At 48.4% G+C, this 23,257-nt stretch overlaps 8 protein-coding genes across 8 annotated transcripts; 7 read left to right on the forward strand and 1 right to left on the reverse strand.

Annotated features, from left to right (window-relative positions):
- Positions 1 to 173: 173 nt before the first annotated feature.
- FSST1_003432 (uncharacterized protein) lies at positions 174 to 3,796 on the forward strand (the record flags this gene model as incomplete). Its single annotated transcript, XM_083229514.1, has 2 exons — positions 174 to 715; positions 832 to 3,796. 2 exons carry the CDS (start codon positions 174 to 176, stop codon positions 3,794 to 3,796), a joined length of 3,507 nt encoding a protein of 1,168 aa, XP_083086862.1.
- A 953-nt stretch (positions 3,797 to 4,749) lies between these two features.
- FSST1_003433 (uncharacterized protein) lies at positions 4,750 to 5,950 on the forward strand (the record flags this gene model as incomplete). The annotated part of the gene is made up of 3 exons (XM_083223862.1): positions 4,750 to 5,490; positions 5,557 to 5,820; positions 5,873 to 5,950. 3 exons carry the CDS (start codon positions 4,750 to 4,752, stop codon positions 5,948 to 5,950), a joined length of 1,083 nt encoding a protein of 360 aa, XP_083086863.1.
- Positions 5,951 to 8,672: 2,722 nt separating this feature from the next.
- FSST1_003434 (ammonium transporter AmtB-like domain-containing protein) lies at positions 8,673 to 10,650 on the forward strand (the record flags this gene model as incomplete). The annotated part of the gene is made up of 4 exons (XM_083229515.1): positions 8,673 to 8,903; positions 9,137 to 9,201; positions 9,262 to 10,022; positions 10,073 to 10,650. 4 exons carry the CDS (start codon positions 8,673 to 8,675, stop codon positions 10,648 to 10,650), a joined length of 1,635 nt encoding a protein of 544 aa, XP_083086864.1.
- Positions 10,651 to 11,297: 647 nt separating this feature from the next.
- Positions 11,298 to 13,748, forward strand: FSST1_003435 (DNA-directed DNA polymerase IV; the record flags this gene model as incomplete). The annotated part of the gene is made up of 1 exon (XM_083229516.1): positions 11,298 to 13,748. One exon carries the CDS (start codon positions 11,298 to 11,300, stop codon positions 13,746 to 13,748), a length of 2,451 nt encoding a protein of 816 aa, XP_083086865.1.
- A 748-nt stretch (positions 13,749 to 14,496) lies between these two features.
- On the forward strand, positions 14,497 to 15,418 carry FSST1_003436 (Tim17/Tim22/Tim23/Pmp24 family protein; the record flags this gene model as incomplete). Its single annotated transcript, XM_083229517.1, has 5 exons — positions 14,497 to 14,529; positions 14,588 to 14,703; positions 14,760 to 14,786; positions 14,848 to 14,978; positions 15,042 to 15,418. The coding sequence occupies 5 exons, from the start codon at positions 14,497 to 14,499 to the stop codon at positions 15,416 to 15,418; spliced, it is 684 nt and encodes a 227-aa protein (XP_083086866.1).
- Positions 15,419 to 16,061: 643 nt separating this feature from the next.
- On the forward strand, positions 16,062 to 17,385 carry FSST1_003437 (PCI domain-containing protein; the record flags this gene model as incomplete). The annotated part of the gene is made up of 2 exons (XM_083229518.1): positions 16,062 to 17,294; positions 17,356 to 17,385. 2 exons carry the CDS (start codon positions 16,062 to 16,064, stop codon positions 17,383 to 17,385), a joined length of 1,263 nt encoding a protein of 420 aa, XP_083086867.1.
- Positions 17,386 to 17,724: 339 nt separating this feature from the next.
- FSST1_003438 (uncharacterized protein) lies at positions 17,725 to 18,669 on the reverse strand (the record flags this gene model as incomplete). The annotated part of the gene is made up of 1 exon (XM_083229519.1): positions 17,725 to 18,669. The coding sequence occupies one exon, from the start codon at positions 18,667 to 18,669 to the stop codon at positions 17,725 to 17,727; it is 945 nt and encodes a 314-aa protein (XP_083086868.1).
- A 2,206-nt stretch (positions 18,670 to 20,875) lies between these two features.
- Positions 20,876 to 23,248, forward strand: FSST1_003439 (transcription factor domain-containing protein; the record flags this gene model as incomplete). The annotated part of the gene is made up of 3 exons (XM_083229521.1): positions 20,876 to 21,388; positions 21,441 to 23,111; positions 23,165 to 23,248. 3 exons carry the CDS (start codon positions 20,876 to 20,878, stop codon positions 23,246 to 23,248), a joined length of 2,268 nt encoding a protein of 755 aa, XP_083086869.1.
- Between the last annotated feature and the right edge of the window lie 9 nt (positions 23,249 to 23,257).

Consider the following 23,257-nt stretch of genomic DNA (forward strand, 5'->3'; position numbering starts at 1 on the left):
CCCTCCTCCGTTACAACTTCACCCCCACTCCTCACACCTCTCTACCGTTCTCTCTCACCTCGCCCGCTCCTCTTACCGCCGCCCAAGACCAAGACTTGCTGTGAAGCGTCCTTTTGGTCCTGTGCTGTGCTTTGTAGCCTACTGGCGAGGACCGGTCGGTATATCTTCCAAATATGGAACCCGCCCTGGCTGCTTCCGCTCCGGGGTCTGGAGTAACGGAGCCTTCTGCATCTTCTGATACTCGTTCTGATACCAAGACACCTCCTGGCGCATCTGCAACCTCTGCTGCTGCAACCTCAACCTCTTATTACCCTGTCGATAATAACGCCGACTCTCGTCCGTCCTCTTCAGCATCGAGCCATTCGTTTCAACTCCAAAAAGAATCAAACGTACCCGCACCCGCTCCGCGATCTCCAGGAACTCTCGCTCGATCTCAGACGGTCGACGTCCTACCCGGCTCGTCCTCCGTCCCCGGCCCCGACTCTGTCACCTCGCCTTCCGGTTCTGTTCAATCCTTTGGAGGGTTCATCAAGCGCAAACCTCTCTCCTCGTCCGCATCGGCGATTGCTCTGCGCTTCTCGTCATCAGGATCACTTGTGCCGTCGCCCATTGACTTGCCATTGCCGAGCCAAAGGTTCTCTAGGCCTGAACTTATCGACAGTCCTACCTTTTACGAATTTTCTTCCGCTTCTCGCAACGGGCCGCAAATCGCCCAGTGAGTTCTGCCCTCACCTGTATTCTTTGTTTCTTTGTCGTCATGTCTCACATGGCCAACTTGCCTCCCCTGGCTTCCCTTGCAGAAAGCGTTTGCTGACCCGAATTCCTCTCTAGAGCTCCCGACGTCAACCTGGCGTCCCTTGCCGCGACAACCCCTGGAACACAGAACATTCCAGGACACAGCCCTACTGCCTCCAGCTCTGACTTCTCAGATGTCCTGGATGGGTATGACGATTTGATATCCGAATCCAAATCAGAATCTGGACCAGACGTTACCCGCGAGACTATCCTTGATGGGAGTGACACAGAAAACGATAACGACGAGAACGAAGACAAGAAAACCAAAAATATTAATTCGAGGGACAAAGAAATTGCCATTGTTCCCGACCCCGCCGAACCAACACAGCCAAAAGACCACTCTGAAGTTGACGCTCAAAGAGCTCAATCGCCTTCATCCGATAATACTATATCACACCCAAAACTGGCTCCCGCTCCCATGTTTGTTCCAAAGCAAGCTCCGCCACATCTCAAGCTCGACAAGGTCACAATTGACGTTGCGAACTACGACTCATCACCAGATGATACCCATTCACCATCTGGCCAAAACACACCATCGCCTCAGCTCAACAAGCCTTTGCCCAAGTCGCCGGGCCAGAACTCACCATTTGCTTCTCTCTTCAACTGGGCAGCGCCCTCACCTTCACCTTCTGCGACGGAATTCTCGTCCGCATACTCGCCGTTATCTCCTTCAAAGTACGGCGCAGCCAATGATACGGTTAGCAATCCTCAACCCGTCGATCAAGACTATGCCGCCAGTGTAACGGATATCTTGACTTATCGTAACTCATACTCATCGGTTCTACAGTCCCCCGCTTACGCTCAAATTGACGAAATGGAAGACGAATTAAAAGCCATCAGCGCTGAGCTGGCAAGCTCCATTCGGCGCGAGATAGACCTGGAAGACCTTGTAGACCGGCTCCAGGAACAGATGAACAACCCTCAGGCCCCTGGTAAGAGGTCGAGCGATTACTACTCCGACTCGGGTTACAGTTCGGCAAAGTTGAGCGAGGCTGAGCCAAGTCGAGAGGAACTTGAAAAGATTCAAAGGAGGTCTGAACAAGAGAAGGCCTCGATAAGATTAGAACTCACAAACAAACTCCAAGATGAAAGGGGGAGAAGAAAAGAGCTTGATCAGCAGATCAAGGAACTTGCTGAAAAGGCGTCGCAAGTTGACCTTGTCCAAATGAACAACCAAGACGCCAGTGGACGACTAAAGGATCTTGAGACCACTTGCGGCGACCTCAGGAGGCGGTTATCAGAGGAGCGCGTTGTCAAGAACAACTTCGAGGACCTCATCAACGCTATCCGAGGAGAGCTCCACGAGGCTACCAGCGAGCGAGATAACCTCCGCGACGAGGTTGTTCCCCAGCTGAGGGCTCGTGTCGAGGGCCTTGAGATAGAGGCTGCTGAATACTCCAACTTGACCTATGAGTCTTCAAAGATGCAGCAGGAACTCCACATGCTCAGGAAGGAATACGACGTCTTGCGAAGCGGATCGAGACCTGGTTCCCCTACGCCGTCGCTTAGCAACACCCGCATGTCTCGTGCCATGTCTGGTGGCTTCGGTGGTGGTCTTGCTAGATCCAACTCGGTCGCCACTGGCTCGTTCCGTGGCCAGCGCCCTTCAGGTCTGTCTAGATCTAACAGTGTTAAAAACGTGCAGACCGAGTCCAGAGAAGCACTCTCAGAGAGATTAAAGGATGTCGAGGCTCAGAGAGATGCCCTTCACAGCGCCCTGAAGAACCTTCTCGATCGTCAGGAGTTCCAAAACCGCGAAAATGAGAAGAAGATTAGAATGTTACAGAATGAACGGGAGAGGCTCCTTTCAGCAAACCCACGCAAGGCCGGCTTCGAACGAGAAATCTCTAACCTTCGTACTGAGATCAACGTTTTGCGTCGCCGAGCTGAAGATGCCCTTGAGCAGAAGTGGCAGGTGGAAAGCGGTCTTGGTGGTCTCAAAATGGATCTGGACAAGGCCGAGCAGGAAATTGCCCTGCTTCGCGCGCTCTTGGAGGAGAAGGACATCCTTATCCCCCCCTCCTTCGCTCGTTCAAGTGGCTCAAGCACTGGCAGCAATTCATTCGGTAGCACACCAGTAACGTCCGAGTCGCTTGCAAAGGCATACGACCAATTGAAGGCCGCCTATGCTGAGTCGCTTGAACGAATCAAGGAACTTGAGCATGAGACCGGAGCGGATGAGAGGACTCAGCTTGCTGTCGAGCGTCTCGAGCACACTCTTTCCATCGCAGTTTCTGAGCGCGATGCCGCCAAGTTTGAAATTGACAGCCTCAGAAGTCAGTACGAGACGGTGAGCGAAGTTGAGACCAAGGGTATCGAGAGTGAACGCGCTCTTGCCGATGAGCTCAATGACTCGGCCCGTCGGGTTGGAGAGCTCGCCTCTCAAGTCCAGCAGCAGCTTGCAGCTAACGCACAGCTCCGAGAGCGCCTCTCAAACGCTGTTATTCGAGGTGACAACGATCGCAAGAGCAACTCGGACCGCATTGCTGGTCTCCAAGTTAGCCTCAAATCCATGGAGGAGAAGCTTATTGCCGCCCAAACAGCATCTGAGGATCGAGTCAACCGTCACGAGGATGAGATTACCGCTATCCGCGACGCCCACAATGCTCAGCTTCAGCGTATGAGCAACAATGCCAGCTTCTATGGCCCTCGATCTCCTAGCTTCCAGGCCAACCGCAAGCCTTCACTTCTCAGCCCCCTATCACCTCGATTCCCTGGGTCGCTCCGGTCCCCACGCTTGAGCGAGAAGTCCTTTGAGGAAGCTGCGCAGATGGAGGTACTCCGCCAGCGAGTGACTGAACTAGAAAAGGCGCTCGAGGACGCTGAGAAGGATATGCAAGACGTGATTGCCAGAATGAGCACAGCTCAGATTGAGGTGCTCACCCTTCAAGATGAGCGAGAGGCTGCCGTTCGTGAAACACGACGCCTTCAAAAACTCCTTGAGGAGGAGCAAGTTAAGTCTTTTGAGGACAGATTCAGGACGCTCAGTGGCAACGTCTAAAAGAGAAGGACCGAGGGGAAATAACAAGACCACATTAATTGGAGTATCATGATGGGAGTACCTTTTACAGTTGGTGCTCGCAATGCATTTAGCGACCCGGAGTTGTTGCTTTTTACCCCTTATCATTATTCAGTAATGATTCAGCAGCCAGAACGGTTGCGTACTTTCTACACGGCTTTTTATCGAGTCTTGGAGTACTGTTTTGGGTACTTATTCTTGTGGTAGTATCACCGCGTCTCACATACATACGCGTGCATTGGAAAAAGGAGCATTTGGGAAGGATTTTTGGACACATGTTTTACACCAAACGCGATCCACAAAAGGGACGTGGTTTGTCAAGTATATGTAATGTTTTGTATTCTTGTTTGGCTATTGGTGAGGATCGCGTGCCGCCCGTTTGTATCATAGAAGGATAGAAGGCCAGGTAAGAAACTGTCTACAGTACAGTACAGTACAGTAATAAATGCTTCAGCACAACTTTTTGAGTTATACTCTGTGACTAAGACAATAGCGAACCATCTAAGAGTTATTTCAATCTCAAAGGACGCAATAGGCATCATTTCATAAACTCAAGCATTTGTATACAACCTCCACACAATAGTCTCATTCTTGTGTCTGAATATAAATTAGGTACTGTTGGAAACTGCACACTAGTGCGCATTACGCACTTTGATCAATCGTTTGCTATGCCCATGTGATGTCAAGTACAATGGGCAGGTAGAAACTAAATCAATTTCTGCCGTTTGTTTGGCCCCTCTCGCGTGCACCTGCTATTGAGGCTATCACTAAACGCATTTGGAAGTTGCTATCCTATGCACCTTTTCTTTGTCGTTTGTGTACTTTTCTGAACGAATCAATATTTTGTTTCTTGCAATGTATGCACATTCACTACTCTCGCATTTCTCAGTCAACATTACCATCACGACCTCTTGTATTAATTCTTGTTGGCCACGATGATATCTCTTAGGCATCACATCCTTTATTGGGTGGTGTCGTTCTCGACACTCCCCCTAGCCGCGCTCCGAAAGATTCTCACCGATCGTGGACTCATATCTGATATTCTCAACGATCTTGAGTTTCCCATCGTCGGTCTCGTGTTATATTTCCTTTCGCGCTGGACAATGAAATTACTTGAAGACGCCAAACAGAGGACCGAGCAGGAAGCGAAATCCAGCGGTCTTAACACTTCAGCGCAGCCAGATAAATCAGAAAAGGAGTCCATTGTAGAGCCAGCCACCAACGGCAACGCCAATAGCAAAGCCAACGGCAATGGAAATATTAAAAATGCGAGGAAGAGATTGGCCAGAGCTCAAAGAAAGGCTCGTAGGCAAAATGGAAACAGTTCCAACCAGAATAGGAACACCTCGAACCAGAACAAGAAGAACCAGAACCAAAACGGAAATGCGAGATCCAACGGGAATAGAACACCAGTACAGCTGGACCTGAACAAAATCTCTAGGAAAAGACTTCAGAAGACCCCTCCTATAAGCTGGGAGCGGTTAATCAGGCGAGCCGTGGGCTACTTTGTTGAGCATCATCTAGAAGAATTGTACTTCCTCAGCCTCATACTTCTTTTCACTCGTGAGAAACTACCTGGACTTGAACAGAGCCCGGGAGGGGATTACGACCAGATGGTGGCGCGAGTCTTGATAACCTTCATGATTTTAGGCACTCTGGAGCCGCTGAGGTGTTCTGTAAGTTTCTACTATCCAGCTCAAACATTATACACCTGCTGACACAATCGTTTTTCGCCCTCACAGCGGCGGGATATTGAGGCTTGTGGTCTTGGAATGTTTACCTACTGTTGTGTATTTTGCGACGAAGGTCCAGGCCCATGGAAATCCGCAGTGATGGGAGCCATTGGTCTCTGCTCAATCGGAGGATTGATCGAATGTATGTTTTACATCAAGATCGGCCACTGGGTTTGCTGGCCTGCGTTGTGGTTGACAAGCGACAACCTCGGTGTATTCGACATGCTCGTTCGTATCTCGGCACTTGGACCACTGATCGATGTTGCTGAGACGGTAAGTTTGAAGGGCACCTTAGAAGACGTCTGGCTGATATAAGAATACCCAGACCACCTATTCCATCGCCTTCTATATCTCGCCTGTATGGTATGCGAGAAGACGGGAGCTTATGCAGAGACCCCTTTAGTACACGCGGTACTCCCACAAGCTATTCGTCGTGACAACCTATCTTATCTTTCCCTACATCATCGCTCTTTTACTACAGGCACTGTCAAATGTAGGCAAGACACGGTGAATTGAATGCTGCGGATGGATTAGACCAGGAGCACACACGGAAAAGCATGAGGCGGATCTTGAATTGAGCGAATATACTCTAGCCCAGCTTTGCGGGTTGCACACATGCGAGGCACCGTCCAAGTTGTAGTTGCAACTCTGCAATAGATCAGAGAACTGGACATTCAGCGTAATAAATAAAACTAGTAACTCGATTTCCGTCGTTTGAGAATACAGCCCTAGTTGATTCTTTTTTTCCACCCTAAAACTCAGAGGTTGACACACGCTCCTAGCTAAGTCTTTTAACAGGCGTTGTCATGCTATCGGGGTATTGGAACTTTCATGCTGCCCCTTGTCTTCTTGCAACATATTTATGTGCATCAAGACAATGAACTATCTTTGGTTTAGGTGACACAGCACTGCAAACTAAACTAGTATAAATGAAAATAGAAATAAGTCTCGGATAGCAAGCTTATTCAGCGAAGATAACTTTCAATTAGTTATAGAAATATAACCTTTTGCAAGTATATTGTACTGCTGAGTGACAGCAATGTTCAGCTTGACTACATACGAAAAGGGGTACATGAGCTGAGAGTAGTACACTGCCCATTTTGTTTCTTGAGATTAAGTCGCTACAACGTAATGATTCCACATTACTAATTTCATCTTCGTTATCAACAGTATCATGCTGACTCTTGGTTCATCCTCGATGAGGTGCAATCTGCTGTTGGGCTTTGATGTGTCGACTTCATTTCATTTGGGAAGGGGCAGTGCGATGATAGACTATCATGGGTCTCGAAGCATATCTTGACACAAATCCGGTACAAGATATTACTGTTCTGACCGCGGAGATGATTATCACACATCGCTTTGACGGAAGCAAATGAGCCCAACATCGCCTCTAACCGTATGTCATGGGACTAGATATCGAATATCATATCACATCCAACGAGGAAAAAGCAATTGAAAGTTGAGTGGTACGAGTATTATCATGTATCACTGAAACTGCCGATCCAGTATACTATTAGGAAGGAAGGAAGGAAAGAAAGAAAGAAAGCTCCAGGCGCAGATGCAGACGCATTGATGTTTGTGGTCACCGAGAGTCGAGTCACCGTTGGTCTATTGAAGCTGAGGCTGGATCATGGATGTCCCCCCACACCTTGGCATGGCCAATCAAGGTGGAAGTCCTTATCAGACAACAGACAGACCCTGGGTGAGGCTGGCCGCAAGTGGTTTCGTCATGTCTGACTCGGAATTGGTAGCATTCTCTCTTTTCTTTTTGTACCAAGATATGAATGAGAGGTTGAGAGCTGCTTTCAGAATGAAGCTGAGGGCGAGAGCAATAGGATAACTGATCAAATATTGGTGAACACATGAGTCGTCGACTATCATAAACACTAACTAGGTATTGTATCAAGTTGGCTGTCAAAGAGGCTGGGCGTTTGGCTGGTTGGAGCAATACCAAAGCCCCATGGGATCTACACAATGTCATGTAAGCATTCAGGGGCATCCGGCCCAAAGGAAACATGAAGGATCTGGGGTATGTGCAGGTCTTATCAGTACCAATATTTGGGGTTATCGTGGCAGACAAGGCAGCATTACAGAAGAGTCTCTCGGCCATTTGTCTTGACTTTTACCTGAAGCACTGTGGGATAGTGAAGCGAGATGATAGCGGATACCTGTAGAGCAAGATTTGATATGCATCTGTACTCCAAGAGTTGTTCCTGCATACCGGGGGCTTGGGATCGTGTCCAGGACTAGCAGAACTGGGGATAGTAGATGCTACCAAGGTAGGTAGCAGACAACTTAAGATGGCGTGTCATGAATGAATCTGGGTTAAGAGGGAAGCAGCGCGCGCAAGTTGAATTCCTGTCACTTCGTGCGGGCGACGCCTGTTTATGAGGAAGTATTGTGGTGAGAGTGAAGGGAAGTGAAAGTGGCAATTCTTAGTTGAGGTTACCGCAAATTGACAAGCGTCTGTTCACTGTGCTGGACTGGTTTGTTAGTCCGGGGAACCCCCACTGGAACTTGACAGAATAACAGTGCCCTTTTTGATGGCGGTTTAGTTTGTGTTATTCTATCAACTAGTGCAAGTTCTATCTGGTTCAATTGTATCGCCCTAAAAAACGTTACGACAGTACCAGGATCTTTAAACTGAACTGACTGGACCCTTTTCTTCGCGTCTTGACTTGACTTGACTTAACCTGACCTGACTTGTCTTATCTCTAGACTCCTTCACCCTACTTTCTTAAAACAATCAGCCTCTAGGGGGTGTTTCTTAGGAACCATATACTACATCAGCCAAGCTCATTAGGCTTTCTCACAGTACAGTACTGCCCGTTACTGGCCAACTGTAGGAGCATTCTTTTCAGGGATCTCTTATCTCTGTACCCCCCGTCTCACTGCCTGCTCGGCCGCCTGAACCGGAATCGCGCCCTTTTTACCAAAATCTCAGTGACAAGACCAGACAAGCCTCTCTGCTTCTCACACTCACACTCACAATTGGGACTCTCTCAACACCAAAATAATCGAGGACCCAATCGCATCGAGTAGCACCCCCTGCGAATCTCTTATCTCTGACCTCTCGCTCTATTTGACCTGTCTCTCCCTTTCTCTTTCCGCCGACTCTGCCCAGCATGTCACTCTCACGTCGTGCAACCTCGCCAGTCTCGACCTTGACTTCCCTGTCGCTGTTTAATCCTTCAACTTTGGCATTTCTATTTGTATATCACTCCTCCCAAGCCAGAAATCACGTCGCGGCCATGGGAGGCGACGGTGACGCCAGAGGAGCAACCAACCTCAAGTATAACGGTACAGGAGCAATAGGTGCAAATCCACTCGATATGAATGTCAATGACTGGTACGAGGTAAGTCTACTCTCTGCTCTATCACCAAGCACATCATCCTCTGTATTGGTCTTCATCTTGAACCATTCCCTTGATCTGTCTCTTCTGTCTCTCTTATACTCACAATTTTCTCTTCCCATGAGAAGCTGTGAGTGAGAAACAGTAAGACCAGACCAGACACAGTCAAACTGCCCAGTGGGGCTCCATATCTTTCAACGCCCGCAAGCTGACCTTTTGCGCCCGCAACAACACAGGCTGGAGATATCGCGTGGATGCTCTCAGCCACTGCTCTAGTATTATTAATGATTCCTGGCGTCGGGTAAGTCCTTTGGCGCTCTTATCCGCTGTTTTATTAGCTCATACTAACAATTCCCTGTAGCTTCTTCTATTCAGGACTCGCTCGTCGCAAATCGGCTCTATCGCTGATATGGCTCTCAGTAATGAGCGCCGCAGTAACAACCTTTCAATGGTTCTTCTGGGGCTTCTCGCTTACATTTTCTCATACGGCTGGTCCCTTCATCGGTGATCTGGCCAACTTTGGATTCCGCGATGTCTTGGCTCGACCTTCGGTGGGCTCGGCGCATCTCCCGGACATGATGTTTGCTGTGTATCAGGGCATGTTTTCTGCCCTGACCGTCGCTCTCGCTACTGGCGCCGTCGCCGAGCGTGGCCGAATGCTCCCCTGCATCATCTTCATCTTCGTGTGGGCCACCATCGTCTACGACCCCATCGCATGTTGGACTTGGAACCCTAATGGTTGGTCCAACAAGATGGGCGGCCTGGACTTTGCCGGAGGTACCCCGGTGCACATTGCTTCAGGGAGCGCTGCTCTGGCTTACTCCATGATGCTGGGCAAGCGTAGTGGTCATGGAACCCACGAGCTCAACTACCGCCCACACAATGCTACTCATATCGTGACTGGAACCGTCTTCCTATGGGTTGGGTGGTTTGGTTTCAATGCTGGCTCCGCCCTTTCAGCTAACCTCCGCGGTGTCATGGCAGCTCTCGTAACTAACCTAGCTGCTTGTGTCGGCGGAATCACCTGGTGTCTTTTGGACTATCGCCTTGAGAGGAAGTTCTCCACTGTTGGCTTCTGTTCTGGCGTTGTTGCTGGTCTTGTCTGCATCACCCCTGGCTCTGGTACATTCACCATACCCTTCTGTTCAACATAATGTTCTAACAAATCTTAGGCTACGTCCCTCCTTGGGCCGCTGTTATCTTTGGTGCCCTTGGTGCTGCCGGCTCGAACTATGCTACCAAGGTTAAGTTCCTTCTCGGAATCGACGACGCCCTCGATATTTTCGCTGTCCACGGTGTCGGCGGTCTCATTGGCAATATTTGCACCGCCTTCTTCGCCAGCCCGACTATCGCTGCTCTCGACGGTTACTCTCGCATTAAGGGTGGATGGGTTGAGCATCACTGGGCACAGATGGGTTATCAGCTTGCCGACTCGGTCTGCGGAGGCCTGTACTCTTTTACCGTCACATGCCTTATTCTTTTCCTTATGAACCTTATTCCAGGATTACGCCTACGTGTCGACGGGGAGGCTGAAATTCAGGGTATCGACGACGCCGAGATTGGAGAGTTTGCCTACGATTATGTCGAGCTTACCCGAGAAGTTGTCAGCGACATGGACAACGAGTCTGGAAGCCGATACTCAGCTGATCCTACGGCGTTCCAACACTACGAGAAGAACCATATCCCCATGATCGATGCTCGCATGTTTGGTGGCCAGCCCGCCCATGCTCCTGTAGCATTCCCTCAGTGAGGTCATATCTTGGAACACTTCACACAACGAAAGAGGAAGCTTAATACTTGAAACAACAGCAGCGTGAAAGGAGCATTTGTCGAGTCAATTTATACGCATCTAACGGCGCCATGGTTTGGGATTATTGAGTTTTAGATACCCTGGTTCTTCAACCATTTTTGTAGGATTGTTTGGCTGTATAGTATATTATGGAGTTTCTTTATTGTGTAAACTCAAAACACAAAAAATAAAACAAAAGTTAGCATTGTATAAATAAATTAACATCAAGAATTAGCACGTTTGTTCCATGATGCTCACGCTCATAAACAAACCTTGACTTATTTGCGGGTCTTTTACCCAATTTAGTGTTGAAGCCTGGTAGCTTATACATAGTGGTTTGCATATGATGGAAGCCAATTAGACACAGTCTTGAATCTTCAACCAGCAATAAGGTCTTGGTTGGTTTTGGCCGCAACGTGAACAAAAATCCCCTTTGTCCATATATGAATCAACAATCCGATTGTCTATTCCGTTCACCTGTCTTACTGCTCGCATGACTTTTAATTCAGGCTGTAAGCACATATAAGAATTTCTTGGCCTTGAGGACAACTCCATCGCGCGATTCTTCACAAAACACTATCCATCCTGAACAACATAAACACTTCATGATGGCCTCGCTAGAGAAGAAGGAGGCATTTTTTAAACGACTCCAGATACTTGATAGTGATAGTGATGATGAGTTTGATGCGGAAGAGTATCACGAAAGGCAACAATGTCGCAAATTCTTTGCCACCAAATCAAAACAACAACCACAACCAACCCCTAATCCTCAGGCGAAAGAGCCCCCTGTGCCGGATATCGTCAATGATGAACCACAACAGCCAAGAGTGACGCCTAGGAGAGTCACCTCGGCTCCAACGCCAGCGCCTGCTCAAGCTGCAAAGATTATCAAGGGAACGCCAATGACAGCTATGGGCCAGACGAGCAAACCCAGCACGCTCTTGAATCGGCGCAGTGATGGAGCTATTCTGGTTGATGATACACCTATACCCGATACTGCTCGCCAAATGCAAAGAATTCTACACAGAAGCGGTTCTTCACCCCTCGTTGCTCCCGGAAGAAGTCTCGGCCAAGTGATCGGTCAGTCTCCTTCACCAAGCTTGACAACGAAGAAAAGGAAGCGCGAGCCTGTGCTCAAACCCCGACCAGAGAGCGAGCAAATCTTGAAGGGCATTACCTTCTTCTACGTTCCTGATGATGATATCGCTCTGGTTCGAAGATTGCGCATCACGAAAGCGCGCGAATACGGTGCGACGTGGGTGCGAGCACCGAGCATTGCGACTCACATTGTGGTGGAGAAGCATATCAAGTACAATGAATTGGAGAGTATATTGAAGGGAACCAACAGGAATCTTCCGCCCAAAGTGGTCAATGATGAATATTTTATCGACTGCGTCCAGTTCAAGACCCTTCTTAATTGCAACCAAAAAAAGTACCATCTAATAGGCCAGCCCGTAACCACTGAAAACGAGTCTTCAGTCATTCCACTCAGTCCTCTAGAGTCAGTCTATTCCCTACCACTCAAGCCTCTTGAGAGAAACTCTAGGCGGTGGGACCACGTACTTCCACAAGGTACTCCGGATAGGAGTGAAGAGCCGGCTCATCCTAGTCAGATCCCCGAGACTCCTGCCCCTACAGATTCGCAGCCGGTGATACTTAACCTCCAAGACATGGCCTCTTCTCGTCCTGGAAGTAATGGAGGCAGTGCGACTCATTCTCGGAACACTTCCTTGTCAGCCCTACAAGACGCCGGAGGTGTCAAGCAACTTAGCAAGGAAGACAACCATAAAGATGAGCTATCTGAATACATCGAGATAATGACGGAGTATAAGGACCTCCCATTGGACGCAGATGATGAAGACGCTCAAGCTGTCACAGACATTGGAGATACGGAATCAGAAAATCAATGTCTTTCAGGCTCAGAAGACGAAATTGCCAGGGCGCGTAAGCCGAGAAGGAAGACGAGATCAAGCGGTAAATTCATCACATTCGAGGATCGGTTTTCATGCAACTCAGCTGGGGCAAAGGACGCTAAAGCGGGGAATCCTAATGCCCGTACAATCGAGGTCCTACAAAAGATGGCCGATTACTACAACCGTATCAACGACCACTGGCGAACAACTGCATACAGAAAAGCCATCAGCACTCTGAAGCGCCAAGAGACCAAGATCACGTCTGCTGAAGAGGCGCAACGGCTACCTAACGTGGGAGCTCGCCTGGCGCAAAAGATTGAGGAAATTGTTACAACCGATAGGCTACAGCGACTTGAGTATGCCCAAAAGGAGCCAATGGACGAGGCACTACAACTATTTCTGGGCATCTACGGTGTTGGAAACAGCCAGGCTCAACAGTGGCTGGCACAAGGGTTCCGAACATTGGAAGACTTGAAAGCCAAAGCCAAACTCTCGCCAAACCAGTCGTTAGGCATTGATCACTACAACGACCTCAATACCAGAATTCCTCGGCATGAGATCGAGGCTCTAGGTATTGTTGTAAAGAGAGCCGCGCAGCATATCGATCCAGAGGTGGAGCTCATTATTGGAGGCAGCTACCGAAGAGGAGCAAAATCATCTGGTGACATTGACTTCATTATCACAAAGTCAAATACAGAGTCCTCATCTGATCTGCGGCCTTTCCTCGACAGCCTTGTTCAGCGCCTCGAGACTGAAGGATTTCTCGTGGCACGACTAGCATCATCTCGGTCTGCTAGTGACGGGAGTAAGTGGCATGGCTGCTGCGTGCTCCCCAGGATCAACGGCTTCAGCGACGATGACTATAAACCTGTTTGGCGGCGCATTGATTTCTTGCTTGTGCCTGAATCAGAAAGAGGTGCCGCTTTGCTGTACTTCACTGGCAATGATATCTTCAACCGCAGTATGCGTTTGTTGGCTTCCAAGAAAGGAATGAGATTGAACCAGCGCGGTCTATACAAGGATGTCATGCGAGGCCCACAGAGGGTAAAGATTACAGAGGGAGAACTAATCGAGGGACGAGACGAACGAAGAATCTTTGATATTCTCGGAGTTAAATGGAGAGAACCTCATGAACGATGGTGCTAATGAACCAAAGGGTTCGTTGGTGGTAGTTTTGCATAGCAGAGCCTCACGGTTACAGTTTTACCGAGGTCAAAGTGGAGAGCTCATGGATAGCGTGGAGTTTGGCATTTACTACATATCAGAGATATGGGTACTTGGAGATGGATTCATTTGCATAAGGGATTGGGTTGAAGCTTTAGAATTGCAATAGATTTTTGGAAATCAGATATACGTACCCTCTCAACCCATCCAACCCACGTGAATGCAACTTGGGTAAGATTTCCCCAGATCTTGGCTAAACTTCAATCGGTTTACATGTGAAATTCCTAGGTTGTGCTGACTCTTCTCCAGAAACCGACGTCCTTCAGTGGATGGGAATTATGAATTACCCTGCGTCATAGGCGACTGGGCCCTGTAGTCCATTCCCTAGTGGGGACATGTCGTCTTCTCCGCAATGGACAGAAGCCGAGCCAGCTCAAACATCCGAGGCTCAGATCTAGCCCAGGTGACATTAATCCATGCGAATAAGTTAGAGTACTCTGGGGGCGCCTCGACTCGTCTTCAAAACCTATGAATCTACAAACTTTATCGATATTTTCCAGTGCTTAACCCATGCTCCAATACGACTCATCTACACCCTAAACCCGACCTCCAGAACCAGGCGACGACGGTCGATGCCTTGAGAGTACAGCGCTTTGCGACACCAATCGACTCCTGACCCTACGACCGCCCCGACCATCTACGTTCCTTTCGCCGAGGCTTAAAAGATAAAATGGCAATGCAATCTTCATTGGAGGTGTTGAAGGTATGTCCTCGTTGTCTCGCGACACGCGACTGAGTTTGCGCTGACTGGTTCTGGGTAGAATACGCTTGAGGAGATTGTCAAGAACCCGCAATACCATGATCTATTATCGCTAGTTAAGACGGCGCGCAATGGTATCATTTACGGAACCAAGGTGCGGTTTCCTCATGCGCTGGTGTAAGTGACTAAAAACCTTGTTGACAACCAAATAATCGCTAATCTCGTTACAACAGGATGGTCTTTCTCTTCCGCTCCGGAACGTATGCTCAACCTCTTGCCCGTGGAACCTACCGACAGCAAGCTAACGTGTGACGAACTCAGATTCCGAGAAAAGGTCAAATTAGTCCTTCGGGCGACGAGACATCATGCGACCAACTTGGCGCGCTTCGCTACCATTTATAAGCTGACCATGTTGGCGCTCAAATACTTTGGCGCAGAGCCTGGAAAGGAAGGTACGTCATCGTCGCCAAAAGTCGCTGTTTGGAACGAGTATTAGATTCTGACTATATGTATAGGAACATACGACTCTTTTGTAGGCGGTCTTGTCGGCGGTTACTTTGTCTTTGGCGGTCGATCGAAGCGCACAGGAAAGATCTCATCGGTCAACCAACAGATCGTCATCTACGTGTTTGCGCGTGTCATGCTCGCCCTCGCACGCATCGCTGTCAAGCCTGGCGCTGGTTTACCAGTTGTGTCGTCCGAGCCTCTCCACAGCACCATCAACCACTACGCCTGGCCAGCATTTGCCTCGCTGTCGTGGGCTATGGTCATGCTGGTCTTCCGCTACCACCCCGAGGATCTACAGTCGAGCTTGAGAAGCAGCATGACATATATCTATAAGGACTGCAACGAATTCGACTCACTCCGAACTTTGCTCTGGGTGAACAAATAGACAGGAGACGGTATAGAACTTGCATGCAAATTGATGGTTGAATTGGGTTTGGCGTTGAGGCGCGGGATGCTTTGGATATTAGCATTCATTGCTTTGGGTGTGGCGGTCGTTACAAGTTGAGCCTTTCTGTTTATAAGTAGCATAGGTAGACTCGAGGATTTATAACCAATGATAAAAGTAAACTTGTACTGTTTCATGAGCCAGGGGTGTTTTTGACGTGATCATAGGATGGACCACGATGGCTTAACAATGAACTTTGTCAGTACTATAGGTGTTGTGTTTCCATCGATCCTAGGTCCAGTGAATATAGCCGTTGGAGGTCGGGAGACAAGTACATACCTGGTAGATAAAGCCTATAGGAAACGAGGATTACTAGGTCAGCTAAAGCTTGTAGGCGGTGCTTTAGCAACCTATTTACTCTTTATATCCAACCTAAGCTCAAGGTCTCGGTTGTTAAGCTACCTAGGTATCCATACCTAGCCCGTACCTAGATTATACCCCACTAGAGCTGACCCCTGCTTGCCCCTCTGCCCCTCCACACTGACGCCTGAGCCTCAACCTCTTTACGAGCTTCTAGGCTGCTGCCTCTTTAACCTCCACTTCCACCTCCCGCTCTCCCCATTAACATCATCACGAAACAACAATGGCGCCTAACCCTGAAGTCGCGAGTGCTATATCGAAAGCAGAGTCTGCTTCCGGAGAAAAGGGCCCTGTCTACGAACAGTTCATCCCAAGCATCAAGGACCTCTCGCCTCCACCCACCGCCGACGACCTCAATGCTATTGTCGACTCTTTCTTCGGCCAGGCGCTTGGCGTCGTGGCCACCCGAACCATTCTCTCGTCTTTCATTGCAACACTTCGAGAGATACAGAACCAGGACCTGTGGATTGGGGTCGGAAACCGCACGCTAGACACAATTGCCGCCCAGCCTTCTTCTTCATCCTTCGTCGACGCTGGTGCCACACTCCGAGAGCTCATTGCTACCGCCCACGAGAAAAACGAGGATTTCCTCGACGCAGCCAAAACTTTGGCCGATATTCCCCTTGACAGTTCCCAGCGCAAGATCACCGATGAGGAAAAGGCTCGAACATGGGTCCGAATCGTACGAAACTACCTCGAAGTAGACGACTCTACAGCCGCCGAGATGTATATCAACAAGCTCAAAAACATCATGCATTCAGTCGCCGACCAGGAATTAAACCTCCACTTCAAGCTCTCGCAAGCACGTATTCTTGATGCTCAGCGTGACTTCTTGTCTGCATCTCAACGATATCACGAAATTAGCTTCTTCCCCGCTATTGATGAGGACGATCGTGTGCATACTCTCAGCATGGCTATCAAGTGCGGCGTTTTGGCCCCTGCAGGTCCCATGAGAAATCGTACATTAGGCCGCCTTTATAAGGATGATCGTTCGTCTCAGCTAGAAGAATTCGGTATTTTGGAAAAGATGTTTCTTGATCGACTTTTGTCTCCCGAGGAAGTGGACAAGTTTGCCGAGGGATTGCAACCACATCAGCTGGCGAAGACTTCAGATGGGTCAACAGTACTCGCCAAAGCCGTTGTTGAGCATAACCTTCTTGGTGCATCGCGGCTTTACAGCAACATCAGATTCGAAGCCTTGGGGTCACTGTTGGGACTGGATGCAGATAAGGCGGAGGAGACTACAGCACGTATGATCGAACAAGGTCGACTAGTAGGTCGAATGGACCAGCTCGACGGTATTGTGTACTTTGAGGGAGGCGAGGCGTCTGGAGAAAAGGGCAGTGGACGAGCCGAAGTTACCGTTGGCAAAGAAATGCGAACATGGGACTCCAATGTCCAAAGTCTGGCAGAAGAAGTAGAAAACGTCACCAACGCGCTGCAAAAGGAATTTCCTGTAAGTGTTTCAATTACCCCAGTGTCCAAGTTGATCTCCCCTTACTAACTCTGTCTGATAGGAATTTGTTGCTGCAAACCTTGTTGTATGAAGAAAAGATACAAGCATAGAAACTTTTGTCTTGTCTGGCGTTTTGGGGGTTGGGATGAATGAATGCTATTTATGTCTAATGCACAGCACATAGCTCCCTTTGGTTTTAGACTGGCATTATGACACAGGCCAAATACCAAATCCAAATGTTTCTTACGAACCACCATATCCGTCGCTGGTGATCCGTATGTTGTTGGAGACCAGGCTTCGCCAGGCAGAAGAACCCAAGTGCTGTTCTGCCATTGAATTGAAAAGTGACCAGAGACCGCCACATCTGTAAAATATCCCTCGCTTCTCTCATCGTCCCTCACTTCTATGACTTCGATGACTTCGATGTTCCCTAAGCGCAGCAGCAGAACTCGGCGCACTTCTTGGAGTACTTGACCTCAATGTTGAGCTTGAGATACTTGACCTCTTCGAATCGACCACGAGGATAGACCTTTCCGCCCTTCTTGTACTCCTCAACCTCGTCATCATCGTAGTCATCGCCGTCGCGGCCCTTCTTGGAATCATAGTCGTCACCCTTTCCGCCCTTCTTGTAATCGTAGTCGTGCTTCTTGTCGCCCTTCTTGTCGCCCTTCTTGTAGTCCTCACGGCACTGGTCATCGTCGATTCCAACCCACACACTATCCTTGAACTTGGGGTAACCGGGGACCTTCTCGACAGGAACAACGCACTTGTTCTTCTTGCAGTACTTGTTGAAGTTAAGGTACTTCTTGTCCTTGAGGCCCTCCTTCTTGTACGAGTAGAGGCCGAGATATGCGATCTTGTCAGACCACTTCTCCCAGTCCTCGTACTGGACAATCAGGCATTGGGCCTGGCCGTAACCACTGCAGGCACCGACCTTGCCAGTGACCTTGTAGTCGTCGCCCTTGGAGCACTTCTGGAACTCACTGAAGTACCCCGAGTAATTGGCCTTAGAGTAGTCGTAGGCGTACTTCTGGCACTTCTTCTTGTCTTCGGGGCAGGGACGCTTGTAGCCACGACCCTTGGGTTCGTATCCGTTCCAGCTCTTGGGATTGTAGGGGCACCAGTCACAACGTTCAATGTCCCATTCGTACTTCTTGCCGTTGTATCCTTTACCTCCAGGTCCATATTCTTCATCATCATCATCATCATTGCCATATCCCTTGCCAGGGCGATAGTCATCACCTCCCTTCTTCCCAGGATAGTTGTCATCACCGTGCTTCTCAGGGGACTTGTTGTCCTTGTCGTAGCCAGAAGGAGTCGCAAGGACACCAGTGGCGATGAAGGCCAGGACGGCGGTGACTTGGTAAAGTTTCATGTTGATTGGAAGAAGAAGGAAAGCGAAGTAGATTCTGTAACGAAAGTGTGGTAACGAGTGAGAGTGTGCTAAGGAACTTGTTTGATGAGGATAATATTAGAAGCATTGAAGAGGATTGAGGCCATTTTTATAGATAATCCGAGTCTTGATTACAGCTGATATCTCAGTTTCTAGTTCACCCCTCGTATCTGTCTTCGCATATTCGTGATATTCGAGTCCGTAGTCCTAAACAAGACATAAGTTGGGATTTCGCCCCTGACGTCCCAAAGCCCCAACTATGTTGCCGTCGGGTGAGGCGACGATCTGACGATGATCCATCGGAACACAAAGCCTCTTAACCAGCAAATCATTATTATTAGAGTGAATTGGTAAGAATTCACAGACGGTCCGATGGTAGTGAGTTTGTCAGGTTCTCTCGCGAACCAGCATTATCCACACCACCACCACCCACATCCGAGATCCGAGTTCAAGCTAGATAATTGTTATACTCAAGTTCAGGAAGTCAGTACCACCCTGGCTGGTAGCCTCATGGCCTTGAAAAGAGCCAACAGGACTGGAACCTGGTAGTTCTAACGATATAGTATTCGTAGACTCAGCCACTAAAGACTCGTATATGCAACGAGCCTAGACTATTGATTATTCATAAGGCTAGTAGCATAGATGTTCTGTTTCTCTTTCATCCATGCATAGGGTGCTTAGGGTGGATGTTTAATTGCCTTTTACAATAGGATGTATCTGAGTCTGGGTATTGGCATCCTGTCTTCTTTGAGTCGCCGCTACTGCCTGCTTTGTCTCTTGTTTACCATATTGTAGAGCATCAACTACGCGTTATGTTCATCTGATCAGCTCCTCTTTTGTCACTCTAATGTCGAGCCTATAGACCTGATCAAGCTTCATCAATATTCTTCAGAAGGCTTATTCCGTAGGAGTGTATATTTGGTCTTTGATGTCTTCGTGTAGCAAGCCACTCTAGCTGATTATCGTCTATTCGTCATGGTACTCTTCGATTCGGTTTTGGATCGAATCGTCATACATTTCCCTCCCCGGCAGTAATGTGTAGAATCTTGAGAGAACTCGTTGAGCATACGACCATTGAGACTTTACCAGGATCTATATCTAGAGCAATATCGTCTTCGGACTGAAACTTCCGTAGAAGGAAGTGTTCGATAGGTCCATAATATAACAAAGGCTGCAATATGATGGAGCTGACTTGGAACTATTGGAAGTTGAATAATGAAGAGGTTCGTCCTGGTAGTACAGAAGAGCAATTACTAAGATATTGTATCACCAATGATTTGGTTCTATCAACGGCTCCTTGCCGTTTATGTCCCGTTTTGTCTGAAAGAATCCGTGTTACAGTGCTTGTGAAACAATCATCAGAATCTTTCTACAACATCTATAGCGACCAATGGTTTCAGTGGCCAAGAGATCACGATATTTGATACGCCATCGTAATACTTGACGGATGCCGGCTTCGATATCAATCCAGACCTATTGCATTTTAGCCAATACGAATAACCCCCGAGGCTAGACAGGAATTTCAGAATAGTTTTTGGCCGTCCCAAGCAGTTAGTAACTACTAATCAATTAGTCGAGCTAAAGATTCATGTTCTGGTTATCCTGGATGCTAATGCTTGATGTTGCTTCTGTACTTTAGGTAACCCAGCCGCTACACCTCTACAGCACGGGTAACGCAAAGTCCTGGCTCAAAGTTTACATGAAAGAGGTAATAACTTCATTGAAAAGACAATATTGATCATATCTTCAGGAGGCATTATCTTATATTAAAATTTCTTCTTCTTTTTCGGTGGACCAAACCTTCACATTTAAGCTCAGGCTACAACATATAAATTGCAAATTGGTCCGTTCCTGCAGCGAAATCTTTCTCGTCTTCTCCATCACAGTGGTTCTGCCCTGAATTTAGTGTTTTTTAGCACTCGTCGCTACTGTATGACTCGATATACCGGGAAACGGGGGGCTAGAACAATGATGATGAATTAATCCTATGGTCAAAGTTGATTCTTTTCTTCTTCCAATATGATTAAACGTACTGAGTTCTCTAAATACTAGTTGTTGGTTTCTGCATTTTTAAAATAATAATAATAACAATACGCCATCAATGCTGACCCGCTTTACATCTTTACTCTACTCACTTACCTGACATTTTCTCTCTATTATATTCCCCAACATCTAAACATCAAACACTATGCCACGGTCTCCACGGGAATCATCGGTAATATCCTCCACTGGAAGATCTCCCCCGTCGCTCAAACGTCGTAGAAGGCGACCCGCGCGGTCCTGTGAACAATGTCGCCGTCGCAAAATCCGATGTAGTTTGGGCCAACCATGTAATGGCTGTGTCCGGGCCAGGGTGCCGATACAATGCTCCTATCGCGATGGAAGTCCCGTTGAAGCAGCTCACGAGACACGGGCCTCACTGGCGACTGAGACGCGACTTACGCGGGATGAGGCTATCGCGACACCGCAGAATCGGACTAACACCACGGCTCAAGATCAAATATCTCGATCATCAAAACCCGACAATAACAACGCGCTCGTATTAAATCGTGAAAACCATGCCTCTCAAAGTGTTTTATCGCCTCAAGTATCTACATCTTCATCTTCGACTTCTATTCTACCCTTTATACCAAGACTCCGTCACGTACCAGAAAAGACCAAGCTTTTTGGCCAAACACATTGGCTTCATACTGCAGAAAAGGTGAGGTTACCGCTTTCAGCTCTATTCATGTACAAATCTAACGCTGTTGGAGTTTCCTGTCTCAGGGACATTTCATCCAGTCGAGGTCGAGCCATCATGGGAGGACGCCAAGTCAGACTTCTACGATGTCTTGAAAGAAGCTCGCGGTATACGTTTTGGCCTCAAGAAGCAGTGCTCATCCAACCTTGAACAGCCAATCCAGGACTTGCGTGGTACTCTCCCTGCCAAGGCGGTTTGCGATGAACTTGTCGCTTGTTACCTCCGTACATTTGAACCTCTGTACCGTATTATCCACGTCCCTTCTTTCCGGAAGGAATACGATAGACTTTGGGAAAGCGAACAATCGTCTTCGCTACCGACTGTTTCGATGGTCAGGCTGACATTAATCATGGCTATCGGCACCACCTTTGTGCAGTTCGACAGTGACGTCGAGATTAGTCACCTTTGGCGGCCTGCACAGTCGTGGATTCAGAATGCCCAATGGTGGCTTACAGGTCCAAACGAAAAGACAACATATAACCTCGATGGATTTCAGGTGTTTTGTCTACTGATCCTTGCTCGTCAAGCAACCTTCAACTGCCGCGGAGCAACATCATGGCTCTCGGCTGGCTCCTTGTTACGCGCTGCTTGTACCATGGGTCTTCACCGTGACCCCAAGCTGTTCTCAGGCCTATCGCTCTTCCAAAAAGAGTTTCGTGCTCGATTATGGGCCACATCCTTGGAGTTGGCTGTGCAGTCATGCTTGGATCTTGGTCTACCACTGCACCTTTCCGAGGAAGACTTTGATGCTCCTACTCCATCAAACTTCAACGATTCAGACCTCGAGTCTAACTCTCCCCAGACGCCAAAATCCATGGACACCTTTACGGACTCGTATTTACAAATAATCCTTTCAAAGTCCCTGTCGTTGCGTGTAGGAATCGTACGCTTCTTAAACGACATTCGCCAGGAGAAGACGCATGAAAAGGCAATATCAATGGGAACACAACTACGTGCGGAGTGCAGGGACGTGGCTGCCTTTTTCCACTCAGTCAATCAAAGCCAGGCAAATCTCGGACACGGATCAAGTCTCAAGGCTAATGAGTTTCATCGCAAGCTGATAGATATTCACTTGCGTCGGTTCATACTATTTCTTCACCGCGACTTTATGCTCCAAGCGAGAACTGATCCTCAATTTTATCTCTCCCGTAAACTCTGCGTTGAGACGGCTCTTATCATTGCATCTGGAAGTAACGGCGTTGACTTGGACTTGCCCATGCGGGTATGGGACGACATGTCTCGGTTGTCCTTTGTCGGACGTGGTCTATTCAAATGTGCGTTGAGCTTCGATGCCATGCTCATCCTGGCACTGGAGATCATAAGTGAGCTGCAGGACGAGTCGACACCAGATCATGAGTCTAAAATTCTTAAAGAAATGGCGAGGGCTGCACGTGCACCTCTGATTCAGGTCCTGGAAGAGATAAGCAAACAGCTTCGCCGTCTCATAGCCCGAGGCAACCTGAGTCTCAAGAGACTTCTGTTCTCGAATGCTCATCTTGCACATATTCGGGCCTTAGAAGCTGGACGTCCAGTCAAACCGGCTGTATACGAGACCGTAACTTCAACTTTGCGCGACTGTGTAGTGATGATGCGTGGATTTCAAGCGACGATGGAACCCAACGAGCTTATGGTGACCTCAGACAACTTGAACACCAACTTTTTCGGCCCAGACATGTTTTTCGATGTAAGTAACCTTACCAACATACAATACTTGGCGTTTCTAACAGCTCGTGTCAGAACAATATCATGGAGTGGGATATTTCCGACCTCCTGGGGTTTCCAACAGTTGGGAGAGACGGCAATTGGCCAGTCATGGATTGATATTGACTG

Source organism: Fusarium sambucinum, chromosome I, assembly GCF_050947815.1.
Source record: "Fusarium sambucinum isolate potato_lamoka chromosome I, whole genome shotgun sequence".
In the NCBI taxonomy this organism is placed as follows: Eukaryota; Fungi; Ascomycota; class Sordariomycetes; order Hypocreales; family Nectriaceae; genus Fusarium; species Fusarium sambucinum.